Source organism: Prunus persica, chromosome G1, assembly GCF_000346465.2.
Source record: "Prunus persica cultivar Lovell chromosome G1, Prunus_persica_NCBIv2, whole genome shotgun sequence".
Lineage (NCBI taxonomy): Eukaryota > Viridiplantae > Streptophyta > Magnoliopsida > Rosales > Rosaceae > Prunus > Prunus persica.
In genome coordinates, this window is record NC_034009.1 from 3,528,777 (window position 1) to 3,554,188 (window position 25,412).

General features: G+C 38.4%; 3 protein-coding genes and 2 non-coding genes across 9 annotated transcripts; 4 read left to right on the forward strand and 1 right to left on the reverse strand.

The window, feature by feature from the left end:
• TRNAS-AGA lies at positions 1,063-1,144 on the forward strand. The gene has a single exon. It is a non-coding gene; the product is annotated as a tRNA-Ser (tRNA).
• Positions 1,627-2,883, forward strand: LOC18790286 (F-box protein At2g05970). The gene has a single exon (XM_007224885.1). The coding sequence runs from the start codon at positions 1,627-1,629 to the stop codon at positions 2,881-2,883; it is 1,257 nt and encodes a 418-aa protein (XP_007224947.1).
• LOC18791352 lies at positions 3,548-4,747 on the forward strand. The gene is made up of 3 exons (XM_020555113.1): positions 3,548-3,871; positions 3,969-4,471; positions 4,591-4,747. Exons 1-3 carry the CDS (start codon positions 3,548-3,550, stop codon positions 4,745-4,747), a joined length of 984 nt encoding a protein of 327 aa, XP_020410702.1.
• On the reverse strand, positions 11,363-16,763 carry LOC18791435 (glutamyl-tRNA(Gln) amidotransferase subunit B, chloroplastic/mitochondrial). Of its 5 annotated transcripts, none has more exons than XM_020569928.1 (10): positions 16,484-16,763; positions 15,433-16,090; positions 14,907-15,116; positions 14,147-14,287; positions 13,844-14,047; positions 13,107-13,304; positions 12,968-13,036; positions 12,325-12,441; positions 12,098-12,189; positions 11,363-11,764 (listed from the first exon to the last, which is right to left on the reverse strand). In XM_020569928.1, exons 2-9 carry the CDS (start codon positions 16,060-16,062, stop codon positions 12,109-12,111), a joined length of 1,650 nt encoding a protein of 549 aa, XP_020425517.1. In that variant the 5' UTR covers positions 16,063-16,090; positions 16,484-16,763; the 3' UTR covers positions 11,363-11,764; positions 12,098-12,108. The 5 variants fall into 5 exon arrangements, with proteins under 5 accessions (XP_020425517.1, XP_020425515.1, XP_020425507.1 ...); XM_020569926.1 differs by having other exon boundaries at positions 11,425-11,972; XM_020569918.1 differs by having other exon boundaries at positions 11,425-12,189; positions 15,433-16,086; positions 16,484-16,762.
• Positions 16,840-16,921, forward strand: TRNAS-AGA. The gene has a single exon. It is a non-coding gene; the product is annotated as a tRNA-Ser (tRNA).

The window sequence follows — 25,412 nt, forward strand, 5'->3', positions numbered from 1 at the left end:
GTTCTTGGCAGACATTTAGATTTAATTAACAACTGAAAAAACGATTTTTTTTCATAATCAAGTTGAACAAATCCATTGTTTAGTGTTACAACTTGGAATATATGTCACTTACTAAAAAAGAAAACTTGAAATATCTTTCACTTACCAAAAAAAGCCTTCAAACATCTGTCACTACTGACTCAACAACAAGATACAAACAAACAACCACCACCAAACCGCCTGAAAAATGAAGGGAAAAAATATATTTATGGCCCGTTGATATATATATTTTTAATTTATTCTTTTATTTTCTCCAATTAATTCAAATGGGGAGAAGAAATAGGAAGGTAAAAGAAAAAAACAGAATGTATAAAATTTAAATATAATATGTATATATTTTTTTAAATTTAGATTTTATAGCTGTTCATTCTACATATCTTACCTCCTCTCTCTCCTTTACCTTTACATTTCTTTTCTAACATTTTCCCCCATTTTCCTTCAGGGTTGTTATTTATAACTAAGAAAAGGGAAAAAAGAACCTTATGGCCCGTTTGATAATGATAACCATTTCAATTTTAGTTTTTTGTTTTCATTTTTAGTGCTATAATATAAAGGAAAAAGAGGGAGAACGGAAAGTGAGATGGGAGGGAGGAGTAACAAAAGTGAAAACAAAATTTAAAACCTAAAATCTATTTGAAATTGTTTTCACTTTCAAGTTTTTGTTTTCACTTTTGTTACTCACTCCTCCCATCCTCCTCTCTCATCCTCTCTCTCAATCTCACCCTCACTTTTGTTCTCCCTCTCATTTTCCTCTATATTATAACACAAAAAATAAAAACTAAAACTAAAAACTAAAGTTAAAATGGTTATCAAACGGGCCTTAATTCTATACCTTGTTGTAAGAAGAATATTCATATGAGTGTGACCAATGAATAATTCTAAGTTAAACTTTCTGACAATGAAGAGTAGAAAGAACCTGCTTTGAGATGATGAGATATAGCCTACATCATCATCCACGCAGAGTTATGGTGGACTCTAAATAATGTTATTAGGGAGAAAATAAGGAGCTCTAGAATCGTCAAAGTGGGCGTGCCGGAGTGGTTATCGGGCATGACTAGAAATCATGTGGGCTCTGCCCGCGCAGGTTCGAATCCTGCCGCTCACGTTTTTTACCTTTTTTTTTTTTTTAAACCTTACAAATATTCACATTAATCTATTAAAAAGACTAAAGTTTACTTTCACTTGAATCTGTTAACAAGACTAACTGAGTTTACACAAATATTCATTAGGTGTGTTTAGAGTTTTCGAACCTCAGTGCATATGAGTAGAGGTGAAGAATTCAATCGACAGAATTATACTTTAACGATAACTCTGATCAATTAAGCACTCAAAAATTTTCAAAATCTCAATTTTAAAATAAATAAATAAATTTACTACACGAATGGAGAGTGCTTTGGTTTGTCCTAATTTATATAGGATATATGACTGAAACAATCTTGATTAGTTTTCCTAACTCAACCCGGATTGCTCAACTTTCAAAGTCCATTATATATACAAACTCTGCTTGCCTTCACTCTCTACAAAGCAAAACCCTTCTCTCTCCATCATCAAAACATTCATTCATAGTTCTTTGATCAACACACAACGATGGCAAAACTGAAAGTATACCACCGTCGCCACAAAAAGAAAAGAAGATCACCAAACTGGTCTGAGCTCCAGCCCGAACTCTTACAGCTGATCACGAACAATCTCTCTTTCGTCAACGTCCTTCAATTCAAAGCCGTTTGTTCTTCGTGGAAACACGCTGCCACTTCGTCTCATACTCCATGGCTCATGCTCCCTAGTAGTAGCAGTCGAGAAAACGGCCAAAACAACCCTGACAGTGCAGCTCGTTGCTTCTACAGTCTTGAAGAACAAAAGGTTTACACCATCAAGAACGCGTTTCAAGGCTTTGATCATGGGGCTCGGTGCCTGGGTTCATCACATGGGTGGCTGGTCATTATGGACAGCAATGGAAACCCACATCTTTTAAACCCGTTTTCGCGACGTCAAATTCAGCTCCCGCTGATTTGGCCCTTTCCTCGCTTGACCGGTGATCTCTCCTTGGAAAGTTTACGGATGTGTGTTAGTATTGCCAAGGCTGTCCTCTCCTCCGACCCGTCTTGCGACAACAACTTCGCTGTTGTGGTGATTTATGATTCTTTACCGTCAAAACTTTCATTTTGTAAGCATGGGGAGGACAGCAGATGGACAGTCTTAAATGCGCGTAGAGAATATTGTGATGTTATTTTCCACAATGAGCAGTTGTTTGCATTGGCTGGGGATGGCTCGGTTGAAGTCTGGGACTTCAACAACTCTTTTCCCATCAAAACCATCGACCTTCGTCAACCATTTGCAGAAATTGGAAACGTGGATATAGTGAAAGACTTTTCAAGGGGCATTCATTCTACTCAGACTTATTTGGTGGAGTCTTTGGCTGAGATTTTGTTTGTGGGGAGAATCATTCAGAACTTTGTCAAGCATGAGGACATTGGTGAGGGGGATCTTCCTCAGGAGAGTGATTATATCAGTCCCTATAGAACTCTGCACTTTTACGTTCTCAAATTGAACATCACTGCCAAAAAGTGGGAGAAAGTAGAATCATCGTTGCGCAATCAAGCTTTATTTTTGGGTGGAAATCAATCGATGTCAGTATCCACTCGGGATTTTCCAGAATTAGAAGAAAACTCAATTTACTTCACAGATGATCGTTGGGAGGAGATAAATTATGTGGAAGATTATGGTGGTCATGATGTTGGAGTTTACAACCTAGGAAATAAAATTGTGAAGACACTAGTACTTGATCAGTTTAATAAGTGGAGAGTTGATCCACCACCCTTTTGGATTGTTCCTAATCCATGGTGAAACGTAGATAGTTTTCACGTATGTATGAGCATATGATATTTTCATGTACTAGTTTATAGTTAAATGCACATCAAGCCTTTTTTTAGCTGCCTTTTATGGTTGAAATCTTTGGGTTTCAACCCACTTTCGGTTTAATTTGAAAGCTTGTTGAAAAAGTTTAAACGAATGTAGCACAATTGGATACACAATAAGGGGTGAGCCCACTTTCAAGGTAATATTAAGACCAATTATTTTACATGAAGATATGCTTTTAGACAATCAAACCACATGATTCATACTTAATTATAGAAACAAACTATGCCAGTGGGTATAGATTAGTTGGTTCTCTTCCGACTCAATCCATATGAGCAGAGATTCAAAATCCCCAGGCACCCAATTAACTGTGATTCCATATTTCTTCAGGTGGGGCAGGTAAAATCTAAAAGCTGTTGCAAGTCAAAAAAAAGGTTATTACTAGTATAATCATGAATGGCGAGTGTTTTGGTTTGTCCAAATATATATAGGATATGACTCTGAACCAGTTTGAATTGGTTTTCCTAACTCAACCTGGATTGCCCCACTTTTCAGTCCATTACATTTACAAACTCTGCTTGCCTTCACTCTCTACAAAAGCAAAACCCTTCATCAAAACATGCATTCATTATTCATTGATCAACAAACAATGATGGCAAACTGGTCTGAGCTCCAACCCGACCTCTTACAGCTGATCATGAACAATCTCTCGTTCGTCAACATCCTTCGATTCAGAGCTGTTTGTTCTTCGTGGAATCACGCTGCAAAATCTTGTGCCACTTCATCATGTCCTCCTCCTCGAACCCCTAGTACTCCATGGCTCATGCTCCCTAGTAGTTATGAAGAAAACGACAAAAAAAACCCTGCCAGTGGAGCTCGTTGCTTCTACAGTCTTGAAGAACAGAAAGTTTACATCATCAAGAGCGCGTTTCAAGACTATGATCATGCTGCTGCTTTGCGTGGGTTCATCACACGGGTGGCTGTTCATCAACAGCAAAGCAAACTCACATCTTTTAAACCCGTTTTCGCGACGTCAAATTCAGCTCCCGCTGATGTGGTTTCATATTGCCAAGGCTGTCCTCTCCTCCGACCCAACTCGTGACAACAACTTCGCTGTTGTGGTGATTCATAGTTTTTTTCCGTCAAAACTTGCATTTTATAAGCATGCGGAGGAGGACAGCAGAATCAGACGGACAGACTTAAATGGTGTGCATGGAGGATATTGTGATGTTATTTTTCACAATGAGCAGTTGTTTGCATTGGCTGGGGATGGCTCGGTTGAAGTCTGGGACTTCATCAAGTCCTTTCCCATCGAAAGCATTGATCTTGCTCAACCGTTTGCGGAGATTAAAAAGGCGGATATAATGCAAGACTTTTCCATTTACAAGTATTCTACTCAGAATTATCTGGTGGAGTCATTGGGTGAGATTTTGTATGTGGGGAGAGTGATAGGGAACTTTGTTAACCATAAGGGCATAGTCATTGGTCAGACGGATCTTCCTGAGGGGTTTGCTGTTATTTGTCCCTATAGAACTCTGCGGTTTTACATCCTCAAGTTGAACATCACTGCCAAAAAGTGGGAGAAAGTAGAATCATCCCTGCACAATTGAGCTTTGTTTTTGGGCGGAAATCAATCGATGTCAGTGTCTACTAGGGATTTTCCAGAATTGGAAGAAAACTCAATTTACTTCACAGGTGGGATATAAATTTCCAATTAGACTCTGCTGAGAATGGTTATGGTGGTCATGATAATGGAGTTTACAACATAGGAAATAAAGTTGTGAAGCCATTTGATCAGCTTGATAAGTGGAAAATTGATCCACCACCCTTCTGGATTGTTCCTAATCCATGATGAGAGGCAGATAGGAGGGCAGAATATGATCGTGTTATGTTTTCATGTATCAGGTTATAGTCAGAACATTTATTAGTGGTTGGATTTGTTCTATCTAAAGGTGAAACACTTCTTTCTTTTATGCAACTGATCTCATTTTACAAATCAAGTCAGAAAAGCCCAAGTTCTTTAATAGAATGTAGCAATTGGATACACAATAAGGTAAACCAACTTTCAGATTAAGACCAATGCTTTTACATGAAGACATTCTTTGAGAGACTACTTGGCATGGTATCCAATCCACATGAATAGGCCACACATGATATTCATACCTAAAATAGAAATATGTTATAAAACTGGAGAATTTGGAGAGGAAATTGAGAGAGAGAGAGAGAAAGTAGAGAAACTGAGTTTCTTATTCTCATTTCTATGTGTATTGAACAATGAAGGGATGAACCCTTTTATCGGCAAAGCCTAGGGAACATGTGGGCTCCACAACTAATTATTTACAACACTCCCCCTTGGAGACCACAAATGATATGGAATATGCCTCGTTAAAAACCTTGCCAGTAAAAACCCAGTGGGACAAAAACTGGTCAAAGGGAAAAAGAGTACATAATCATGTGTAACATAAAATTCTGTGTATATTGACGCGCGTGCGACACTGCCTCATTAAAACCTTGCCAGGAAAAACCCAATGGGATAAAAACCTGGACGAAGGAAAAAGAGTACAGTGTTTGAAGATCTGTATTGATAGCACGCTCCCCCTGATGCTTGGCAAAATATCTTTAAGTCATGCTGTTGATCACCTTTCTGAATATTGTAGTTGACACTGCTTCTGTGAGTCAATCTTGAGCGACACTGCCACGTTAAAACCTTACCAGGAAAAACCCAGTGGGATAAAAAAAACCTGGATGAAGGAAAAAGAGTACAGTGTATGGAGGTCTTTATTAAAACCACGCTCCCTTTTGTGAATATCTCCCCCTGAAAAAATTTCATGACTAGCTTTTCCAGTATGCGACCATAAAAATTTTCATAGTATACCCTAAACCCTTGAGCGACACTGCCTCGTTAAAACCTTACCAGGAAAAACCCAATGGGATAAAAACCTGGATGAAGGAAAAAGAGTACAATGTGGAGCTGAGCTCTATCTGGTCTAGTATACTTCCGGAAAAACATTGAAGGACCAACGGATAAGACTCTCTGAGTATAAGCAAGAATCTCGTTGGCATAATGCTCAATCCTTAAGTCGAGACAAATATTTCGTGAATTCTGCAGAAGTTTTAATGTGTTGCAAACACATTATAATCAATGTACTCACTGAGGTAATTTATGCATATTAATATTGAGTACAAACTTTGTGCTTCAAGCACATGTCCTTTAGGGACTTGCTTCATGCAATTTCAATCCTTTCAAGGATTTTGTTTAAAGGGATTAAACTTTATGACACATTATATAGCTTTAACCCAGCTATTTATACATCTTTAGGGAATCGCTTCTGGCGATATGCTCTGTGCATTTAATAACCCTTAAAGATAATATGTTGGTCTCCATAATTGTGTAATAAGGGGGGGCACAATTGAATCTGTAAATATGGAGAAAAACCCAACATTCCTTGTTTCTGCCAGAAAACAGTGTGTCATACAAAGTAGGTATATTCCCTTTTATTCCGAACACCCAAGTATAAATTTCAGTATTAACATGTGTTGGGGTTCGTACTGTGGGTTTGTTCTTTCACGTTCATTCTCATCTATAATGGAATTACCTCTTTCCATTTTGGCCAATGATATTGTCGACATTTAATAATTGAACGTGGTTCCAATCAACACAGCCCATTGATGATTTGAGTAGCTACTCTAAAACCAAAAATTGTCATTCATCAATTCATGATCCCACCATTCTCGTTTGCATGCGCATGCATCATTTATAAGCATTTCTTTGCTTTTGGGTACCCAAGCCACTTCATGGGGCTTTTATTATGTGAGAATGTGGATTATAACCTCCATAGGAGCGTTATTTAGTAGTAGGGCGTGGATAATCTCCATTTAGGGAGTTGGAACATTTAGAACCCATATATCTGTCATGCTGCAGGCATGCCACAGATTAATACATACATGTCAATTAATTTCTGGGACTTTAACCCATATTACGGGACTTTAACCCATATAATTTGCTACGCATTAGGCGTGCATAATATCAATATTGACATGTCAAAGGATTGTCCTTTCGGGACTTCAATCCACATCATTTGCTACGCAACAGGCGTGCATCATATTGATCACTGCTATACCCATATTCTGTTCTTATGGGACTTTAATCTGTGCAGTGTATTATCAATGTATCCAACTTACAATCTGTAAAATTTGCGTTAATAATTCATGGATACATACAAGCCATTCTTTTGGAACGGACTTATCTCCCTATTTGGTTACCTTTCAAGATAAAATATCAAATAAGTATATAAGCATAAAACAACACAAGTATTGCTTACATCTTAGGTGGGAGAAACTTTTCTCAAGTATCATTCAAGCTCGTATCGGCCCAGTAAATGTAGTACTTGATGATCTTGTTATATCCTGCAAAAGCAAAAGTCACAATTCTTTTCTCTATCAAAAACAAATAACCCTCAGAGTTAGGATCACTTCATGGATTCTTTCTTCAGATGTTCATTCTAAAGAAATAAGATCTCTTATGAACAGAGAGTTATAAAAAGAGAAAAAAAATGCAAAAAGATTGTGATATTGATTGCAAGGTAAGGTAAGCAATCAGGGAAGGAAGCTGGTGGGAGCAAACTACAAGCTCTCATTTCTTCTAGTTTAGAAGAACTTCCGGGGATTAGAGCATAAGGTTGCCTTCACAGTTCCCTGATGTGGGGGAAACGTGATCAGAGATAGTCTCGCTTCCTGAATGGATGATCAGAGATAGTCTTGCTTCTCGGGCACATTAAGTGCTCACTGATAAGAAAAACAAGTAGATATCGCATTTACTAGATATGGAGAAAACTGGATATCTTCTGCAAAGAAAATTTCGTTAGTAACACATTTATACACAAATAAAAGGAATAGGTAGAACTGGTGAATTTCAAATTAACCATAGGAAAATTGCGAGAGTCTCGGGTTACTTTTGAAAAAGTAGCTCCGTGAAATCCGTAAAGCAAGATCGGCTTTGAAAATAATACTTGAAAACGCCGAAAGTGCCGACAAACATTAATGGAGGCCGCGTGAAGTTTCGGAATTTCCTTCAGAGGCTTCCAGAACATAATGTATTTTTATAGATTTTTACAGGACCTGCACCTTCATTGCAGGTGGAAAAATCTATCAGTTGTATGTTCCTGTAATAATAATTGCGCACATTCTTAAACTTGCACCTGTGGTTTTTACGTCTTTTCAAAATGACGGTTTGGAACCTTGTGCCTTATAGGTTCAAATAACCACATCGACTCTCCCAAATTTCATATTTCAACGTATGGGAACCCGGAACTTTTGGCCTGGGCTAAACACAAACTCAGAATTTTTTTCGCCCCTGTTCAAATGGTATGGACATATTTACAATTTTCTGTACATATTTCTGGACTTCAAGCCCTGACATAATTGTCCATATCATGAGGAACTTCTGGCATCTCATTTAATTGCTCATCCATGAGTTTAAGGAACTGCAGGTTCCCTTTTTGAATAGTGATAGTTTACCCAAAATGGTAAATATTTATGCATACATCACTATTCATGTATACGGCACTATTCATGTGTACAGTACATTTGCCAGTATAGTTATCATCCATGTGTACGGCACTATGAACCAATACGGTACTGTTACATCATTAAGGAACTCTAGGTCCTTATTTACATGTCAGGGATCAAGGACCCTTAAGTCCGATCACATGTTTACAAATATAGTACCGGAGAGACTGCCATCTCTCATTTTAATATCATCATCAAGGATTTTCAAGTCCTGATATAATTGTATGATGAGGATCAAGGAACTTCTGGTCCTGATCTGCATACTGTAAAAACTCATCATACAGTACATTTAATCTATAAAATAAATTGCTGGTAAATAAATTATTGGATGGACGATAAACCCACACCATACTTTAAATAAAAGGAAATATAAAGTATGAGGGTTAATTCCACATCATGCTTTAAGTGAAAGTAAATTTGCGATAAAGTAAAGGCAATTATTTGTGGGTTCATATCAACACCACAATCAAATAGTATGATATTATATTAAATCAATTTATAAAGTAGAAGTCATATTTACCCCGACCGAAGTTCACGTTAAGATTCCAAAACCAAGAGACCAAGTGGGTGGCTGTCAATCAGTAAAGCCTGGCAATCATTTAGTGTGCATGTGTAATTTCGATAGCGGCACAATCAATGGGGCTTTAAAGAAAACTTCAAAACTTATGCCTGAAGCAAGTTGGCCAGCACCAATAATGCCGCCCACAATGCAAAAATCAAGTTGCCCAGCACCAATAATGCCGCCCACAATGCAAAAATCAAGTTGGCCACTTTTGCCTGTTGCTTTCTCTTTCACCCTCTCCTTGTCTTTTCTTCTTTCCACCCGACAGCATCTCGTGTGCCTGAGCTGCTGTGCTTTTATGGAGCTCCGCGTGAGATTTGTTAACAATATTTTCCTCAAAAGCCAGCCAATCTGTGCTTATCCATGGGACGCAAATAGTCCCACCACGTTTGTACTACAACCTCACCCACTCACTCAATTTCTTTAACCCAGTCAGACGGCACCAAATTTCTTCTTCCACTACTTCTCATCTTCTGCCTCTCTCTTGCTTTTTTTTTTATTTTTTTTATTTTTTTTATTTTTTTATTTATTCGATTTTCTGGCAAGCCTCCAAAGACAGCAACGACCAAGTTGCCTTGTCATGGCTGGCGGCCATTGCAAAAACCTTTTCCATGAAGAAAATGACTTGGACATGAGGCTGGTTGATTATGTAGATGGAGAATCCGGCGGGGCCCCAGGTGAAGCCGATGGTCTGCCTCACTCCCCACGCTCACTCCACTCTCCTATTGTTAGGAGAGAGAGACGACGAGTTTCAGAGTCAGTGGGAGGGGCTAGCCGCCATCTCCTCATACCAATTTGCTGCTTCTTGCTTCAGCTGCTATCTCTCTGCTTCAACATCTCATCACCTCAGAATGCAAACCCACTGCACGTCCACACCACAAAGCACAGCTAGTGGTGGAAGGCCAGACTCTCCGTCAGCCCTCAGCCTCCGTCTGCTGTTGCTGCTGCCGCAACTGCGAAGCCTTCGTACTTACTGCTACCAACAGTAACAAAAGCAAACCCGGTGAGGAAGAACACACCGGTGCCGCTCCACTACGTCCGCAACCACGGCGTGTTCCTGGTGGGGATTCTGGCCGGAAAACACCCCAGCGGCAGAGGCAAGAGATGAGGCCATTAGAAGCTCTGCTGCTTCTTCACTATGTTGCTAAGCCCGAAAGCTTGTCTCTCCATTGTTGCTTGCATGTTCAGGTTCAGGGCATGGTCTCCAGCTGCAGGCACAGCTGCTGGAGTTGGTGGGACTGGGACTGGATTTCTCTGAGCCAGCTCCTTCAAGTTCTGGTCAAACGAGCCACCCGAGGTCGTTCAGATCAATCATGGTCAGTCCCTGCAGAGGCTTACCAGTCAGGCTCTGAAACATGACCCTCGGCGGAGGCGGCGGCAGAGCTCGAGCTGTTGCTCTGGTGCTGGCTATGGGGTCCGAACCCATGGTCGTGGTCTCGAGCTGTTGCTGTTGCTCTGGTGATGGTTGTGGTGGTTGTGTTCGGAGGAGTAGGTGGAGGAAGAAGAAGAAGAGTGTTTCTGCTCAGGCCGAAGTCTCGGGGCAGCTCCCCTGAGATTTTGTTGTTTCGGAGGTCGAGGTACATGAGGCTGGAGAGGTTGGTCGGCGAAGTTGAGGACTGTGAGCTGGTGTAGCCGGCCGATACCTGCCGGAAACTGGTCTGATATTTTGTTTCCATGGCCAGACATCTTCGAAGCTTAGGTTCACTTCTTCAACCTGCCGCTAGCCTTCGTAGCCCTTTTCTCTGCTTTGGATTGATAATTCTGATCTGAAATGAGAGCTCTTTTATTTTTCTTATGTTAAGGCTCAGGCCAGTTGGTGGGGAAGATGATCGGTGTGAGAGAGAAGCTGTTGGGTAGGTAATTTGTTACCGCTTTTATGTATCCAGTGAAGAGTGATTGGTTTTACAAATCTGGATCTGTGATTTACAAACCCATGGTTGCTTGCTTGCTTGTTTTATTGTGATCTACATGCTGGGAAACAAAGCAGAGGTCGGTTGTTAAGGTTTGAGGCTTGGCAAAGAAAGAGAGAGAGAGCGTTGAGGCTCTGAATTTTGGAGGTAGAGAAATCGTGCTGATAACGTGTTATAAAACTGGAGAATTTGGAGAGGAAATTGAGAGAGAGAGAGAGAAAGTAGAGAAACTGAGTTTCTTATTCTCATTTCTATGTGTATTGAACAATGAAGGGATGAACCCTTTTATCGGCAAAGCCTAGGGAACATGTGGGCTCCACAACTAATTATTTACAACAAAATAAACTATGTAACATCACCATCTAAATTTCATTCTTTTAGACCACAATAATTGGATGCCTAGCATGAAAAGCATTAGCCAGCAAGCTCAGCCAAAAAGCTCAACTAGCTAGAAAGCATTAGCCAGCAAGCTCAGCCAAAAAGCTCAACTAGCTAGAAAGTGGCAAATTTGTCAATTAGTTACCCTTATGCCACCAATCAAGAATCTTATTACAAAATGTATAAATGAATAGTTGAAGCATTAAAATTACTGGAAAATAGGCAGAGTGACTAACAGAACATGGTATGCTTGCCCACCAAGCATAACCATAGAGAGAAAAATGAACTCCAAAACAAGAGCTTGAATTCTGGAAAATAATCTATATGTGGGAAGGCGAGCTTACAAGTCAATATTTATTCATCCAATGAAACTTTCTAGCTTGTAGCGCAATCAAACAGCAACAGGATATATAAAACTAGAAGCCAATCATTTCTACGCTCTCCAGAAACCCTGATTCCATAATTCAGATAGGGCAAGTAAAATCTCAAGCAGCTGCTGACTATTGGTTCAGAAGTAGCTGGCAAACTAAGACATCAAACTCAAGAGACGCTTCTACCGTAGGCAAGATTAATTCATGCAACAAAATGTCACAATCCTTCCATTGTGAGTGATTTCATCGGACTAGAATAATGGAGGTTTGCCATTGGTGACCGGTCATCTTGTTACAAACAATATTTACATATTATATTTCCTTCAGATTTTATAATGGAATGCGCAAGAGACGCAACAGCATTAGCAGTTGTGTGCGACAGTGAAATACACAAACTGTTTGCAGATACCAACCTGCAGCTTTATCAGCTTTTGGCGTTCAATTTCTCTAAAAGAATCTTGTTTAGGAGCCCTGGATTTGCTTTTCCTTTTGATAGTTTCATTACCTGCATGAGGTTAAAATGCAAAACCATTTCACTGAAGTTTAAAAGACGTTATGTTATTAATAGCATAATCATGAACGGAAAAGGGAGCGTAGGGGGGATAAAAAAACATACCAGTTAAAGTTTGAAAGATTTTACCTGGCCAGCAAAATAACCTTGCAGCTTAGTTTTTCCGCCACGATATTGTTCCAGCTGCTTGGGATTCTCGGACAACACCTTTTCTACCCATTTTTCAATCTCAGCAGGATCTACTATCTGTTATAACCAAAGAAATTAGAGAACCCTTAATTTATTGGTAAACTCTGTATAATATCAGCCAGCAAAACTACTATCTAATTGGACATTTATTAAGTAAAGAATTTAACAAAGTCAATCATCTATTTAAGGGGGGCAGGAAGTATTGTATTGTCTTCTTGAAAAAAAGGTTAGATTTCCATTATTACCATTGTAATAATTCTGTACACTCACTTTTAACACAAACAAAGTATAGGGCATACTCAGAAATAAAAAGTTCTCTCTTGACGTCTCAAACTATACATCTTGGGATCTCAAATAAGATAAAAAACCATCAATTTTTAAAAGAGGAAATAATCTAGAATGTTACTTTAGGAACAGTCAATCAGATCAAGTTAGTGACCATCGCATATCTTGTTGAAATAATTGCCATAAAAGTTTAAATGAGCAGACAGACAAACTATTTGAAAGAATCACATCTACACATCTGAAAATTTGAAAATAATTTATATCTTATTAGAGTCTGGCAACAAACTGAACAACTTGCCTGAACTAAATCTTTTGCTTCTATCAGTCCCTTCACAGTACCACCCTTGGCTAGAAGCTCAAACAATATCTGCAAATTCTATTGATCTTAGAAACGAATAAAATTGTAAAACTAGTCCAGAAGAAGAAAAAACAAGTACCTCTTTTCCTATCTTCCCACTAATGGTCCCATCTTTTATGGAAGCTATTAATTCAGCCAACTCTTGAGGAGTAAGCTTAATCTCATTGATGGTCAACTTTTCATTTTTCATATAGGCAGCAATATCGCCCATTATCCAGTTGGTAGCTAGCTTCACATCAGCACCTTTTGTAATAGTAGTATCAAAAAACTCTGCAACCTAAGATAGACAGTAAACAATGAGCCACTTTCAGGTCATTCAACATTATACTATCTAGGAAAACATCAACTAGTTGTACTTGAATATCAACACTACGAACTTCAAGGAAACATTTATAGACACTAAAAACTTCTGGATTACATCTCACAGTAAGAGACTGAGTGACACTGAAAAGACAGATGCCCATCCCATGAACGCCATATACAATATTCATCTTGCAAGTAGACAAACACTCACTTTTCTTTCGTCCTTTCATTCTTTATTTCTTTGTGTGAAATGCAGTTTCAGTTGCATGACCTTGGGAAGTTTATTTTACATTGAATATTTCAGTAACAAATATCTCTAGGGATAGGGAACTATCCGACAATGTTGTCTTATCCATATTTTCTTAGCCACTATGTCAAATCTACAAACAACAGTTGAAGTCAGTCATAAATTTCAACTTATGTTTCGTTCCTTTTCTTCCAAATTCCAGAACAATCGAGCAATTCCCAAACAGAGGTTTAGGGAGAGGACAATAAGACAGGCAGAGGGCTTACGTTCATGTCATTTGCAAGGAAAAGAACATCCTGCATGCTCAGGCCCATCTTTTCATACCTCCGACGCTTCGTTTCTGGAAGTTCAGGCAAAGAATTACGAATACCATCAACATAGTCTGTAGTGAGGAAAACTCCTGGAAGGTCTGGTTCTGGGAAATATCGGTAATCAGCAAGTCCTTCTTTCTTCCTCATTGTAACTGTTTTCTGGTATAAAAAAGTAAACAGAACATGTAAATAGACACCAAGGGACCATGTAAGCCATATATATCCAGTTGTCCGACCAGACGATTAAGGTACAATCACCTGAGCTCCTTCTTCCCATAGACGAGTTTCCTGTACAATTTCTTTATCCTGGCCTTGACTATGAAGAAGCACCTGCCTTGAGATTTCATAATCAATTGCCCTACTAACAGATGAAAATGAGTTCAAATTTTTTATCTCCACCTGCCAATATGTAATATAGGAAGCATTAAATCAGTCTCAAAAAGTGATATATAATTGTATTCTAGATACAATCATTACAGTTGACTGGTGAGAAGGTGCATATGTGCTATAACAAATGGATTTCTTATTCCAATATATACAGAGGCTTAATATAACCAATTTTATAGTGCATTTCTTTGAATACAAGAATACATGTTTCTATATCTTATTATGTCATTCAGGCGAGATCTTGGGCAAGTACAAAATGCTTTCTTTCTGAGAAAACGCCACCAAAAGCCAACGATAAAAATAACATTGTCTGACAATCTAATTTAACATGATATTGCAGTGGTTGTAACAAACATAATATTGCAATGATTATCACAAACATCAACAACTCCAACAACTAATAAATGACAAGTTCACATGTAAGGATCATAGATTTATGTCATCCTTAGTTTTCTTTTCATTGCTTTCTTTTTTTATTTTCCCAATTTTACTCACATCTAGTTATCCAGTGCTTTCCTTAATGACCCCTCAGGTCTTTGTTCTTTACTCTGTTTTAGAAGAATTTCTCTTTATACTCGATTTCTAGTTGCTAACAACACAACAAATGTGTAAGTAAATAAAAGTTACTTACCTTCGTCCCAAACTGTAATTGCCCAATTGGTCGAACTGAAATATTAACATCACAACGAAGTGAACCTTCTTGCATATTGCCATTACTCACTCCCAGATACCGAACCAACCTCTGTAACTCTGCAGCATATTCTGCAGCTTCAATACCATTTCTCATATCAGGTTCAGAAACAATCTCAAGCAAGGGCACCCCTGCTCTATTTAAATCAACCTGCAGAACAGAAACAAACAGTATCTAGGAGTCTAAGAAAGGTGATAGAGAATTAACCTCAGCCGCTGATAATCTTTTAAACTTATGAGAAGTAAAATTTACTCACTCCACTCCATTGTAAATTCAATGTACTTACAAAACTGAATTTACACACAAATCATACGACCATACTAAATCTGATTGAGCCTTTAAATAGTAAAACCAAAAATAGAAGAAACCATAAAACGGCACAGAGAACCTGAATGTAGTTCACTCTTTTATAACTTATAAGAAGTAGAACAATGTTGATGGTAAGCACAAAGAGAAAGGTACTTTCCTGTGAGTAACTTCCACCTTCTGAATGAAGCAGCTTCCCTGCATCCTCTTCCATGTGAACTCTTGTAATGCCAAACTTCCTATGCCCACCACCAAACTCTAACGGAAGATCCAAGTCAATGTAACCACTGGTTGCAATTGGAACGTCAAACTGTGATATTTGGTATCCCTTCGGAAGGTCTGGGTAAAAGTATTGTTTCCTATCAAACTTTGAGTTCAATGACAATTTGCAATTGAGTGCAAGTCCCACTTTCACTGCAGACTCAATGACCTTCAAGTTCAAAACTGGTAAAGCTCCAGGCAGACCCATACAAATGGGGCAGACGCTGGTGTTTGGAGGAGAGCCATAATTATAAGGACAACTACAGAAGGCCTTGGTAAGAGTGTTGAGCTGGACATGGGTTTCGATACCTATGACTGCTTCATAGTCCTTTGAGGCTTTCTCGAGTGCTTTGCTCTGGGTACTATGTGGCGAAACTTTTACTTGTGGCTTGACCTTTTCTTGTGTTGCTGTCTGGGTTTGTGCGCTTCTCATTGTGCAATACAAAATGACATATTTTCTTCTAATTAATGCAGTTGGATGAAATAAAAAAGGGTGGGAATGAAGGCTTCTAAAAATTGTGGAAGCCATCTTCTTAATCCAATAATGCAGGGGCTGTCTACGAAAGCATTAAGCAATACACCGGTTAGTTGGAAAAAAAGAAATAGATTTTGAATCCAAATTGATTAAAACAGCTACAATTGAATATAAGGTGACATTTTCAGGCATAAATCCTAACTATATCATTCACCTGTTAAATTAAAACAGTATAATACTATCAAAGCACATCATAATCGAATTTAATCTCTCAATATACAAACAGAAGCACAAAACCCATTTCCTATTTCACCCAAAAGGCACCATTGCCAACTGAAACAAGTCGTCGAACAACAGATGGGCATCATCACAATTCGCCCACCCAAAAACACAACAAAAATGCAAAACGGTATTCATTGGATTACATTACATTACAAAAAGCACTGAATGAAATAAGAAAATCGAAAAAACTCACCTGTGTGTGTGCTTCCAGAAGTTAAGGTTCGCTGTTTCGGCTATGAAGGCAAAGCTGAAAAGAAGGTTGATGTTACTCTCTTACACTCTGCTTTAGCTGGCGAGCAGGAGACTAGAGAAGAGAACCAAAGATAGGCTTAGCCTACCATGAGACATCCATGCAACGCTTAAGCTATGGCAGTTAATTAAAAACAAAACTTTGGCTCTAAATCCAATAGCCGATAGATTTTCTATCCCAGGAAGTCACTGGACCTCAGAACCCCACAGATTTTCTATCTTGCGCGTATGGGTTGTGTGCGCATATTAAATCTGCTCACTCAACAAAAGTTGAAAATTGAGACCCTGGCCATCAGAAAAGTGAGCGTGCCGGAGTGGTTATCGGGCATGACTAGAAATCATGTGGGCTCTGCCCGCGCAGGTTCGAATCCTGCCGCTCACGTTTTTTTCTTTATTAAAAAACAAAAAATTTGTTTGTTTTGTTTTTGCATGTCAAATTCCAGAGTTTTTATCAAAAATAGCTAAAATTTAACTCCCAAATTCATAAATATCAGTTTTTAAATAAATATCAGTTTTTAAAAATTCTTTCAAATATAGCAAAAAACTCACTTAAATTGACCCAAATGCCCTCTAAATTATAACTCAATTACACCTAAAAGCTAAAACCGAAAATAGCAGGAGCACAAAAACAAGATTGGCTTCGTCAACTTAATCATGCCTATGAATCCTATCATAAAAATGACAATGTAATTACCAAAAAGAAGAAGAATAAGAACAGCCGATGTTTTCATAAATCCAAGCAATAAAAATCATCTCTGCAACTATGGCTTGATTCGGTGGGTTTGGGAGTTTTTTATAATAAAAAAAGTTAAAATCAGTTTCTTGACATAATAACTTTTAATTGAGAAAAAAAAGTTGAACTTTCTTGCAAAATTCGTATCATAAATACTGCTAGTCTGCATATGATATCAAGGGTTAAACTTTCTTGCAAACCATCATATGTGTTGCTGCCTTCCCTCAGCACAAAAGGTCAAGAAAAATTGCAAGGCCCTCGCTATTCATAGACTATCTTCCCACAACACAAACTTGTCTATATTAACTTTGCTTTCCATTAAGGGTGATTGGCGAGAGGCAGTGTCCTTGTGTTTGAGGGTAAGGCTTGTGCTCAGTAGGTTACGGCTTGGAAGAGCATGCTTTTTGGTTAGGTTTTAATTTAGAGGGCATTTGGGTCAATTTAAGTGAGTTTTTGGCTATATTTGAAAGTTTTTTGAAAAACTGACATTTGTTGTAAAACTAGAATAATCAGAGGATGAGAAGTACCACTGTAATATTGGGAGTGGAATTATATTTCTCTTTGTGGTGTTTACACTGACAGAATTTCTCCTCAGATAGACTCCACTCTTTCTCTTCTCTCTGACTCTCACTCTCTCTTCTTCTGACTCTCACTCTTTCTCTTCTTCTCTTCCGTATGTTTACAAGCAAATATAATGTCTATTTATAGGCAAAGCAAATGACTTTTAAGGGAGACATAATGATTTCTCCCCAACATCATTATCCCATCTTTTGACTAATACCTCTATCTATATCTCCATCTTTTGACTAATGCCCTATAGCTATCTATGTGGGCTTCACTTCTTTATAACACTCCTCCTTGAAGACCACATGTCCCTAGATTGGTTACCTCATTAAAACCTTGCTTGGAAAAACCCAGTGGGAAAAAACATAAGCGAATGAAAAAGAGTACAACTTTATTTGGGACATAAGGGTAATGCGCTCATGTTGCCTCGTTAAAACCTTGCTAGGAAAAACCCGGTGGGAAAAAACCCTAGTCGAAGGAAAAAGAGTACAACGCGCATATGTCCTGTGTTAAAGGACTCTTGAATGCTCCCCCTGATTTTGCATGCTCCAACTTGATTTCTTGTATTGTTGTCGTAATCCAATGCCATGCACTAACTTTTGGAATGTACATTTCGGCAATGATTTAGTGAAGAGATCTGCCAGGTTATCGCTTGAGCAGATTTGTCTGACTTTGATTTCTTGACTCTTCTGGAGCTCGTGTGTATAGAAAAATGTTGGTGATATGTGCTTAGTCCTGTCACCCTTGATATACCCTCCTGTGATCTGAGCAATACAAGCTGCATTGTCCTCATTCAGGATTGTTGGAGTGTCTGTTGCTGAGGGTAGGACACATGTGCTTCGGATGTGATGGATCACCGACCTTAACCAAACGCATTCACGACTGGCTTCATGGAGGACAAGTATTTCTGAGTGATTGGAAGATGTGGCCACTAGTGTTTGTTTCGTTGAGCGCCATGAGATTGCAGTTCCTCCGCATGTAAATACATACCCAGTCTGTGATCGTCCTTGATGTGGATCAGAGAGATATCCTGCATCAGCATAACCAACAATACTCTGGGCGTTGGTCGATTCACTGGAATAGAATAAGCCCATGTCTGTTGTCCCACGAAAGTATCGTAAAACATGTTTGATGCCGGTCCAATGTCGCCTTGTTGGAGCAGAACTGTACCTTGCTAACAAATTTACTGAAAATGATATGTCTGGTCTAGTACATTGTGCCAGGTACAATAAAGCACTTATTGCACTAAGATATGGTACTTCTGGACCAAGGACCATTTCATCATCCCCTTTTGGACGATATGGGTCTTTCTTAGTGTCAAGCGACCGAACGACCATTGGAGTGCTAAGTGGATGGGCTTTATCCATGCCAAACTGTTTCAATACTTTTTCAGTATAAGTTGATTGATGCACCAAAATTCCATTAGCACTATGCCCAATCTGTAAGCCAAGACAATATTTTGTCTTTCCAAGGTCTTTCATCTCAAACTCACGTTTGAGATAATCAGCAGTCTTTTGAAGCTCTTCAGAAGTTCCAATCAGATTCATGTCGTCGACATATACTGCCACTATCGGAAATCCAGACTCTGATTTCTTAATAAACACACATGGGCAAATAGGATCATTTGTGTATCCTTCCTTCAGTAAATACTTACTGAGACGATTGTACCACATTCGTCCAGATTGTTTTAGCCCATATAATGATCTTCTCAATTTAACTGAGAACATGCCCCGTGGTTTATTTCTGGCTGCTTCAGGCAGCTTGAATCCTTCTGGAACTTTCATGTATATATCTGTATCCAATTCTCCATACATACATGCAGTAATGACATCCATGAGTCTCATTTCAAGTTTTTCTGAAACCGTCAAACTTATTAAGTAACGGAATGTAATTGTGTCCATTACTGGAGAGTACGTTTCCACATAATCAATTCCAGGCCTTTGTGAAAAACCTTGCCCAACGAGTCGCGCTTTATACCTTGAGATCTCATTTTTCTCATTACGCTTTCTTGTAAATACCCACTTGTAACCTACAGGGTTCGAATTGGGTGGAGTTGGAACAATATGTCCAAAAACACTCCTTTTTTCCAAAGAATTTAATTCTGCCTGGATTGCATCTTTCCACTTAGGCCAATCTTGCCTCTGTGTACATTCATTAATAGAGCACGGCTCAATATCATCATCTTTTATGATCTCAGCAGCCACTGAGAATGCAAATATATCATCGATGATCATCTCATTTCTACTCCACAATTCATCAGTGGACGGATAATTTATGGAGATTTCTTGACTTTCAGGTACAGTTGCCACTCCAGGGGCACTTGTCTCACCAATGACATTTTCCTTTTCAGGAAGTACCTGTCCCTCTTTGGGGCATTTGAATTATGAATTGTGGGCTCTCTATTTATTTCATTTGGATTCATTTTGTCCATCAACTTCCTCTTTCGAGGAACTGAATCCTTTGAGCCTAGTGGTCTGCCATGCTTCAGGCGTCCAACAGATGAACCATTTGCTGGCACATTGCCTTGTCCATTATGGACATCAATCCGTGCGGGTGCATTTGCAGCTGGGATATGAGATTTCGTCACCTTTGCTGCATCATTAAATGCATCTGGCATCTGATTTGCAATACTTTGGAGGTGAACGATCCTTCTCACTTCATTTTCGCATTGAGCAGTATGAGGATCGAGATGAGACAATGTGGATACATTCCATAATAATTCATGTCGTTCTTCAGGAATGAGTTTGCCTTGTTCTTTAGACACAGATTTTTCTCCACCTAATGATGGGAAGATTGTCTCATCAAAATGACAATCCGCAAACCGTGCGGTAAAAATATCACCTGTCAGGGGTTCCAGATATCTGATGATAGATGGTGAATCAAAACCAACATAAATTCCCAATCTGCGTTGAGGGCCCATCTTAGTACGTTGCGGTGCTGCAATGGGCACATATACCGCACACCCAAAAATTCTTAAATGTGAAATGTTTGGTTGATTCCCCAATACGAATTGTATTGGAGAATATTGATTGTTGGCGACGGGCCTCAATCGCACAAGTGATGCTGCATGTAAAATGGCATATCCCCAAGCAGAAACTGGCAACTTTGTTTTCATTAGCAAAGTACGTGCTATCAACTGAAGGCGCTTAATTAAAGCTTCTGCCAAGCCATTTTGAGTATGCACATGGGGAACAGGGTGTTCAATGTCAATGTCTAGTGACATGCAGTAGTCATCAAAAGTTTGAGATGTAAATTCACCAGCATTATCGACTCTGATTGACTTAATGAGATAATCTGGGAATTGGGCTTGTAATTTAATTATCTGAGCCAAAAGTCTAGCAAATGCCATATTTCGAGTAGACAAAAGACAAACATGTGACCATCGGGTAGATGCGTCCACCAAGACCATAAAGTACCGAAATGGTCCACATGGGGATGAATAGGTCCACAAATGTCCCCTTCAATTCTCTGCAAAAATGATGGAGACTCAACATCAACCTTTGGTTGTGATGTTCTGATCACCAACTTCCTTTGTGAACAAGCTTGGCAAAAGATGTCACTTGATAACATAATGTGTTTAGTCAACAAGGGATGTCCTTTAGAGTTGGTGATGATTCTGCGCATCATGGTGGATCCAGGATGACCCAACCTATCATGTCAAAGCTTAAAAGCATTTGAGTCAATGGACTCTTGGTCCATGACACTATGTGCCTCAATTGTCCGTATGGTTGTATAATACAACCCTGATGAGAGCGCACAAAGACTCTCCAGTATACGCTTTTGGGTATCACTGGAGGTAATGCAAAGATATTCCATGTTTTCCTCTTTCTTTGTTTCAACATGGTAGCCATTCAAACGTATATCTTTGAAACTCAACAGATTCCTTCTGGAGTTAGATGAATACAAAGCATCTGGAATGGACAGTATTGTTCCATTTGGTAACATAATCTGAGCTATTCCTGAGCCTTCAATCAGATCTGCAGGACCTGATATGGTTGTTACCTTTGCTTTTGTAAGCATTACTTTTGAGAAATACTTCTGATCTTGAAGGATCGTATGAGTAGTCGCGCTGTCTGCGAGACAAATATCTTTGCCATAGCCTTTGTTTTGAGGGCATCCATAATTTACATCCATGCCTTTAAATAAGCACTGTAATCAATAAAGAAGAAAACATTACCACTTTTATTGGATTGAAATGAAAAATTAAACAACACTTCAGCTAATACAAATAGTACATTAAGGAATTTAATCTAATTCGGACTCAGAAGCTTCATTCCATCTTTCAATAACAAAGTCAGAAACATCCAGATGCGTCTTGTTTAGCTGACGCGATATTTCTGATGAGCCATCTGTGGCTGGTGGAGCATGATCAATGTAATTTGTCTCCACTTTCCTGTTCTTAAGTGAAGCTTGATAGAGATCCGCCAAATGCTTGGGTGTACGACATGCGCGCACCCAATGTCCCTTTGCACCACATCTGTGACAAGTGCTTTCAACATTTCTAGGCACATGGCTCATCTGTGCCTTTCCCTTATTACGTGATATATTTTTGCCATTCGTGGATGGACCGCTCCTTGGACCTAAACCCTCTGAACGAGCACCACGATCTTTTCTGCTTCCTTGCCAGCGGCCACGCTTGCCCCCTCGCCCACGTTTGTGGATACTACCATGAGATGAAGTGGCATTCACTTCCTGAGATGCAGCATTTATTTCAGGAAGTGGTGCTGAGCCTGTTGGGCAAGATTGGTGATTCTTTAATAAGAGCTCATTATTCTGCTCAGCTAACAAGAGGCAAGATACAAGTTCGAGTACTTCTTGAAACCGCTATGTCTGTATTGCTGCTAAAGGAGGACATTTGAAGCATGAAAAGTGCTCAGAGTTTTTTCGAGCATATCCTCTTCAGATATATTTTCCCCACATAGCCTCATTAATGAGGTAATTCTGTGCATAGCAGAGTTATACTCGGACACTGACTTGAAATCTTGAAATCTCAAGTGAGTCCATTCGTATCTAGCTCTTGGGAGAGTCACCATCCTCTGGTGATCGTATCTTTCACTTAGAGCTTTCCATAGAACCAACGGTTCATCAACCACCACATTTTCGCTCTTCAGCGCTTCATGGATGTGGCGGCGAAAAAAGATCATGGCCTTCGCATTCTCTTCAGGCGAAGCATCATTCTCATCTACACTTGTTTGTCCGAGGCCATTGGCTCGTAGATGAATTTTGGCATCCAGGACCCATGATAAATAGTTGTCTCCGGAAAGGTCCAAGGCAGCAAACTCTAGTTTTGCCAAATTTGCCATCCGAAACTTTAGGCTCGAGATCTGGGACATTAAGCCACTTATTAATAGGAATTTCAGGCCCTCATTATTCAGGTATATTAATTGATGATAAAAATAAAGTGCTATGAATTTGCTGGTATGGACGATAAACCCGCACCATACCTTAAATAAAATTAAATGTGCGGTAAAGTAAATTCATAAAGTAAATTGCTTGCTGTATGGACGTTAATTCCACACCATACTTTAAATAAAAGTAAATATGCGGTAAAGAAAATTCATAAAGTATGAGGGTTAATTCCACATCATACTTTTAATAAAAGTAAATGTGTAGTAAAGTAAATTCATAAAGTATGAGGGTTGATTCCACATCATACTTTTAATAAAAGTAAATGTGCAGTAAAGTAAATTCATAAAGTATGAGGGTTAATTCCACATCATACTTTTAATAAGAGTAAATGTGCTTGTATGGGCACTAATTCTGCTCCATACTTTTAAATAAAAGTAAAGGCATGGACGATAAACCCGCGTCACCCTTTAAATAGATACTGTTGTATAGGCAATAATTCTGCTCCATACATAAAAATAAAGGCGTGGACGATAAACCCGCGCCACCCTTTTAAATAAATATTGCCGTATGGGTAATAAACCTACTCCATACCATAAATAAAATAAATGTGGGGATAAAAACCTCCACCTAATGTATATGAAGTGCATAATATATCATATATTGTGGGCAATATAATTGCGCCACTATTCAAGATATAATAGATGGGTTTTAAGATCACACCATCATTTTATTACAATAATTTGTGTTACAACGCGATGGGTAAAAAAAAATTACACCACCATAAAATAACAGGACGGGGTATAAAAACCACGTCATTCCAAATTACGTTACAAAGAAGTAAATTAAACAAGCATGGATGAAACAACATAGAAATTGTGAGAACACAAAAAAGAAAGTTTGCATGTCGTCGTAGTAGTAAAGTGAGAGTAGACATATGACAGAGAGGAGACAGAGAAATAACCACATAGTGTTGAGTTGGGAAAAATTCAAAAATAAAAAGGAGAGACTTTCGTGCTGATAACGTGTTATAAAACTAGAATAATCAGAGGATGAGAAGTACCACTGTAATATTGGAAGTGGAATTATATTTCTCTTTGTGGTGTTTACACTGACAGAATTTCTCCTCAGATAGACTCCACTCTTTCTCTTCTCTCTGACTCTCACTCTCTCTTCTTCTGACTCTCACTCTTTCTCTTCTTCTCTTCCGTATGTTTACAAGCAAATATAATGTCTATTTATAGGCAAAGCAAATGACTTTTAAGGGAGACATAATGATTTCTCCCCAACATCATTATCCCATCTTTTGACTAATACCTCTATCAATATCTCCATCTTTTTACTAATGCCCTATAGCTATCTATGTGGGCTTCACTTCTTTATAACAACATTTATGAATTTGAAGGTTAAATTTTGGCTATTTTTGATAAAAACTCCAAATTCCAATTATTAAGTGTTAAATTCCCATTTTTTTTGGCTTTTTGGAAGAGAATATATCATTATCAACTTTTTCTTCATAGTTTGCAGAAAAGTGTATACATACATAACGGACTTGCTCCAAGTATAATGTTGCAACTCACCTTAAATTAGTCATGCTCAAAAGTTAATTGGTCCATCCAATATTTTTTTATTTATAAAAATTTTGGCCTTTACCAAACTTTATATGTGTTTTAATCTAAATGAAAGTTTTAGGCCAAACTCGGTTCATATTAGGGAAATTTTATATTTAAGTTGGAAAAAAGATAGTTAGTTCTAAGTTTATTGGTATTTCTCCTCTTCATGTTTTAAGAGCTCCTAAATTTAAATATCCTTTATTTGTTGACAAAGAAAAAAAAAAGGAAATTTTATTTTTTGTACAAACCATTGGTGGAAAAGCTCAACTCAACTTGCATTAAATATTTTGAACTTACATTAGGATTAAAAAAAAACTAAATTAAAAGCAACCCTTCAAAAAAAAACAAAAGCTCAACTTGTATTAAAAAAATTGGACCTAGATTGGGATGACTTAATCTTTGGTTAGGACGTGTCCATTGCGTCATAAGTTGGAACTATATTAACTTGTCTACTTATAAATAATAAATTTGTCTACATTTTAATGAAATTACTTCTTAAAAAAAACATAATATTAAGAAAATTATATAAAATTCTTGATTTTGTTTACATTTTTTATTTTTTAATGGCAGTAGCACCTAACCTGTAAATTGGACCATTAAAATTTAGAGCATGTTGA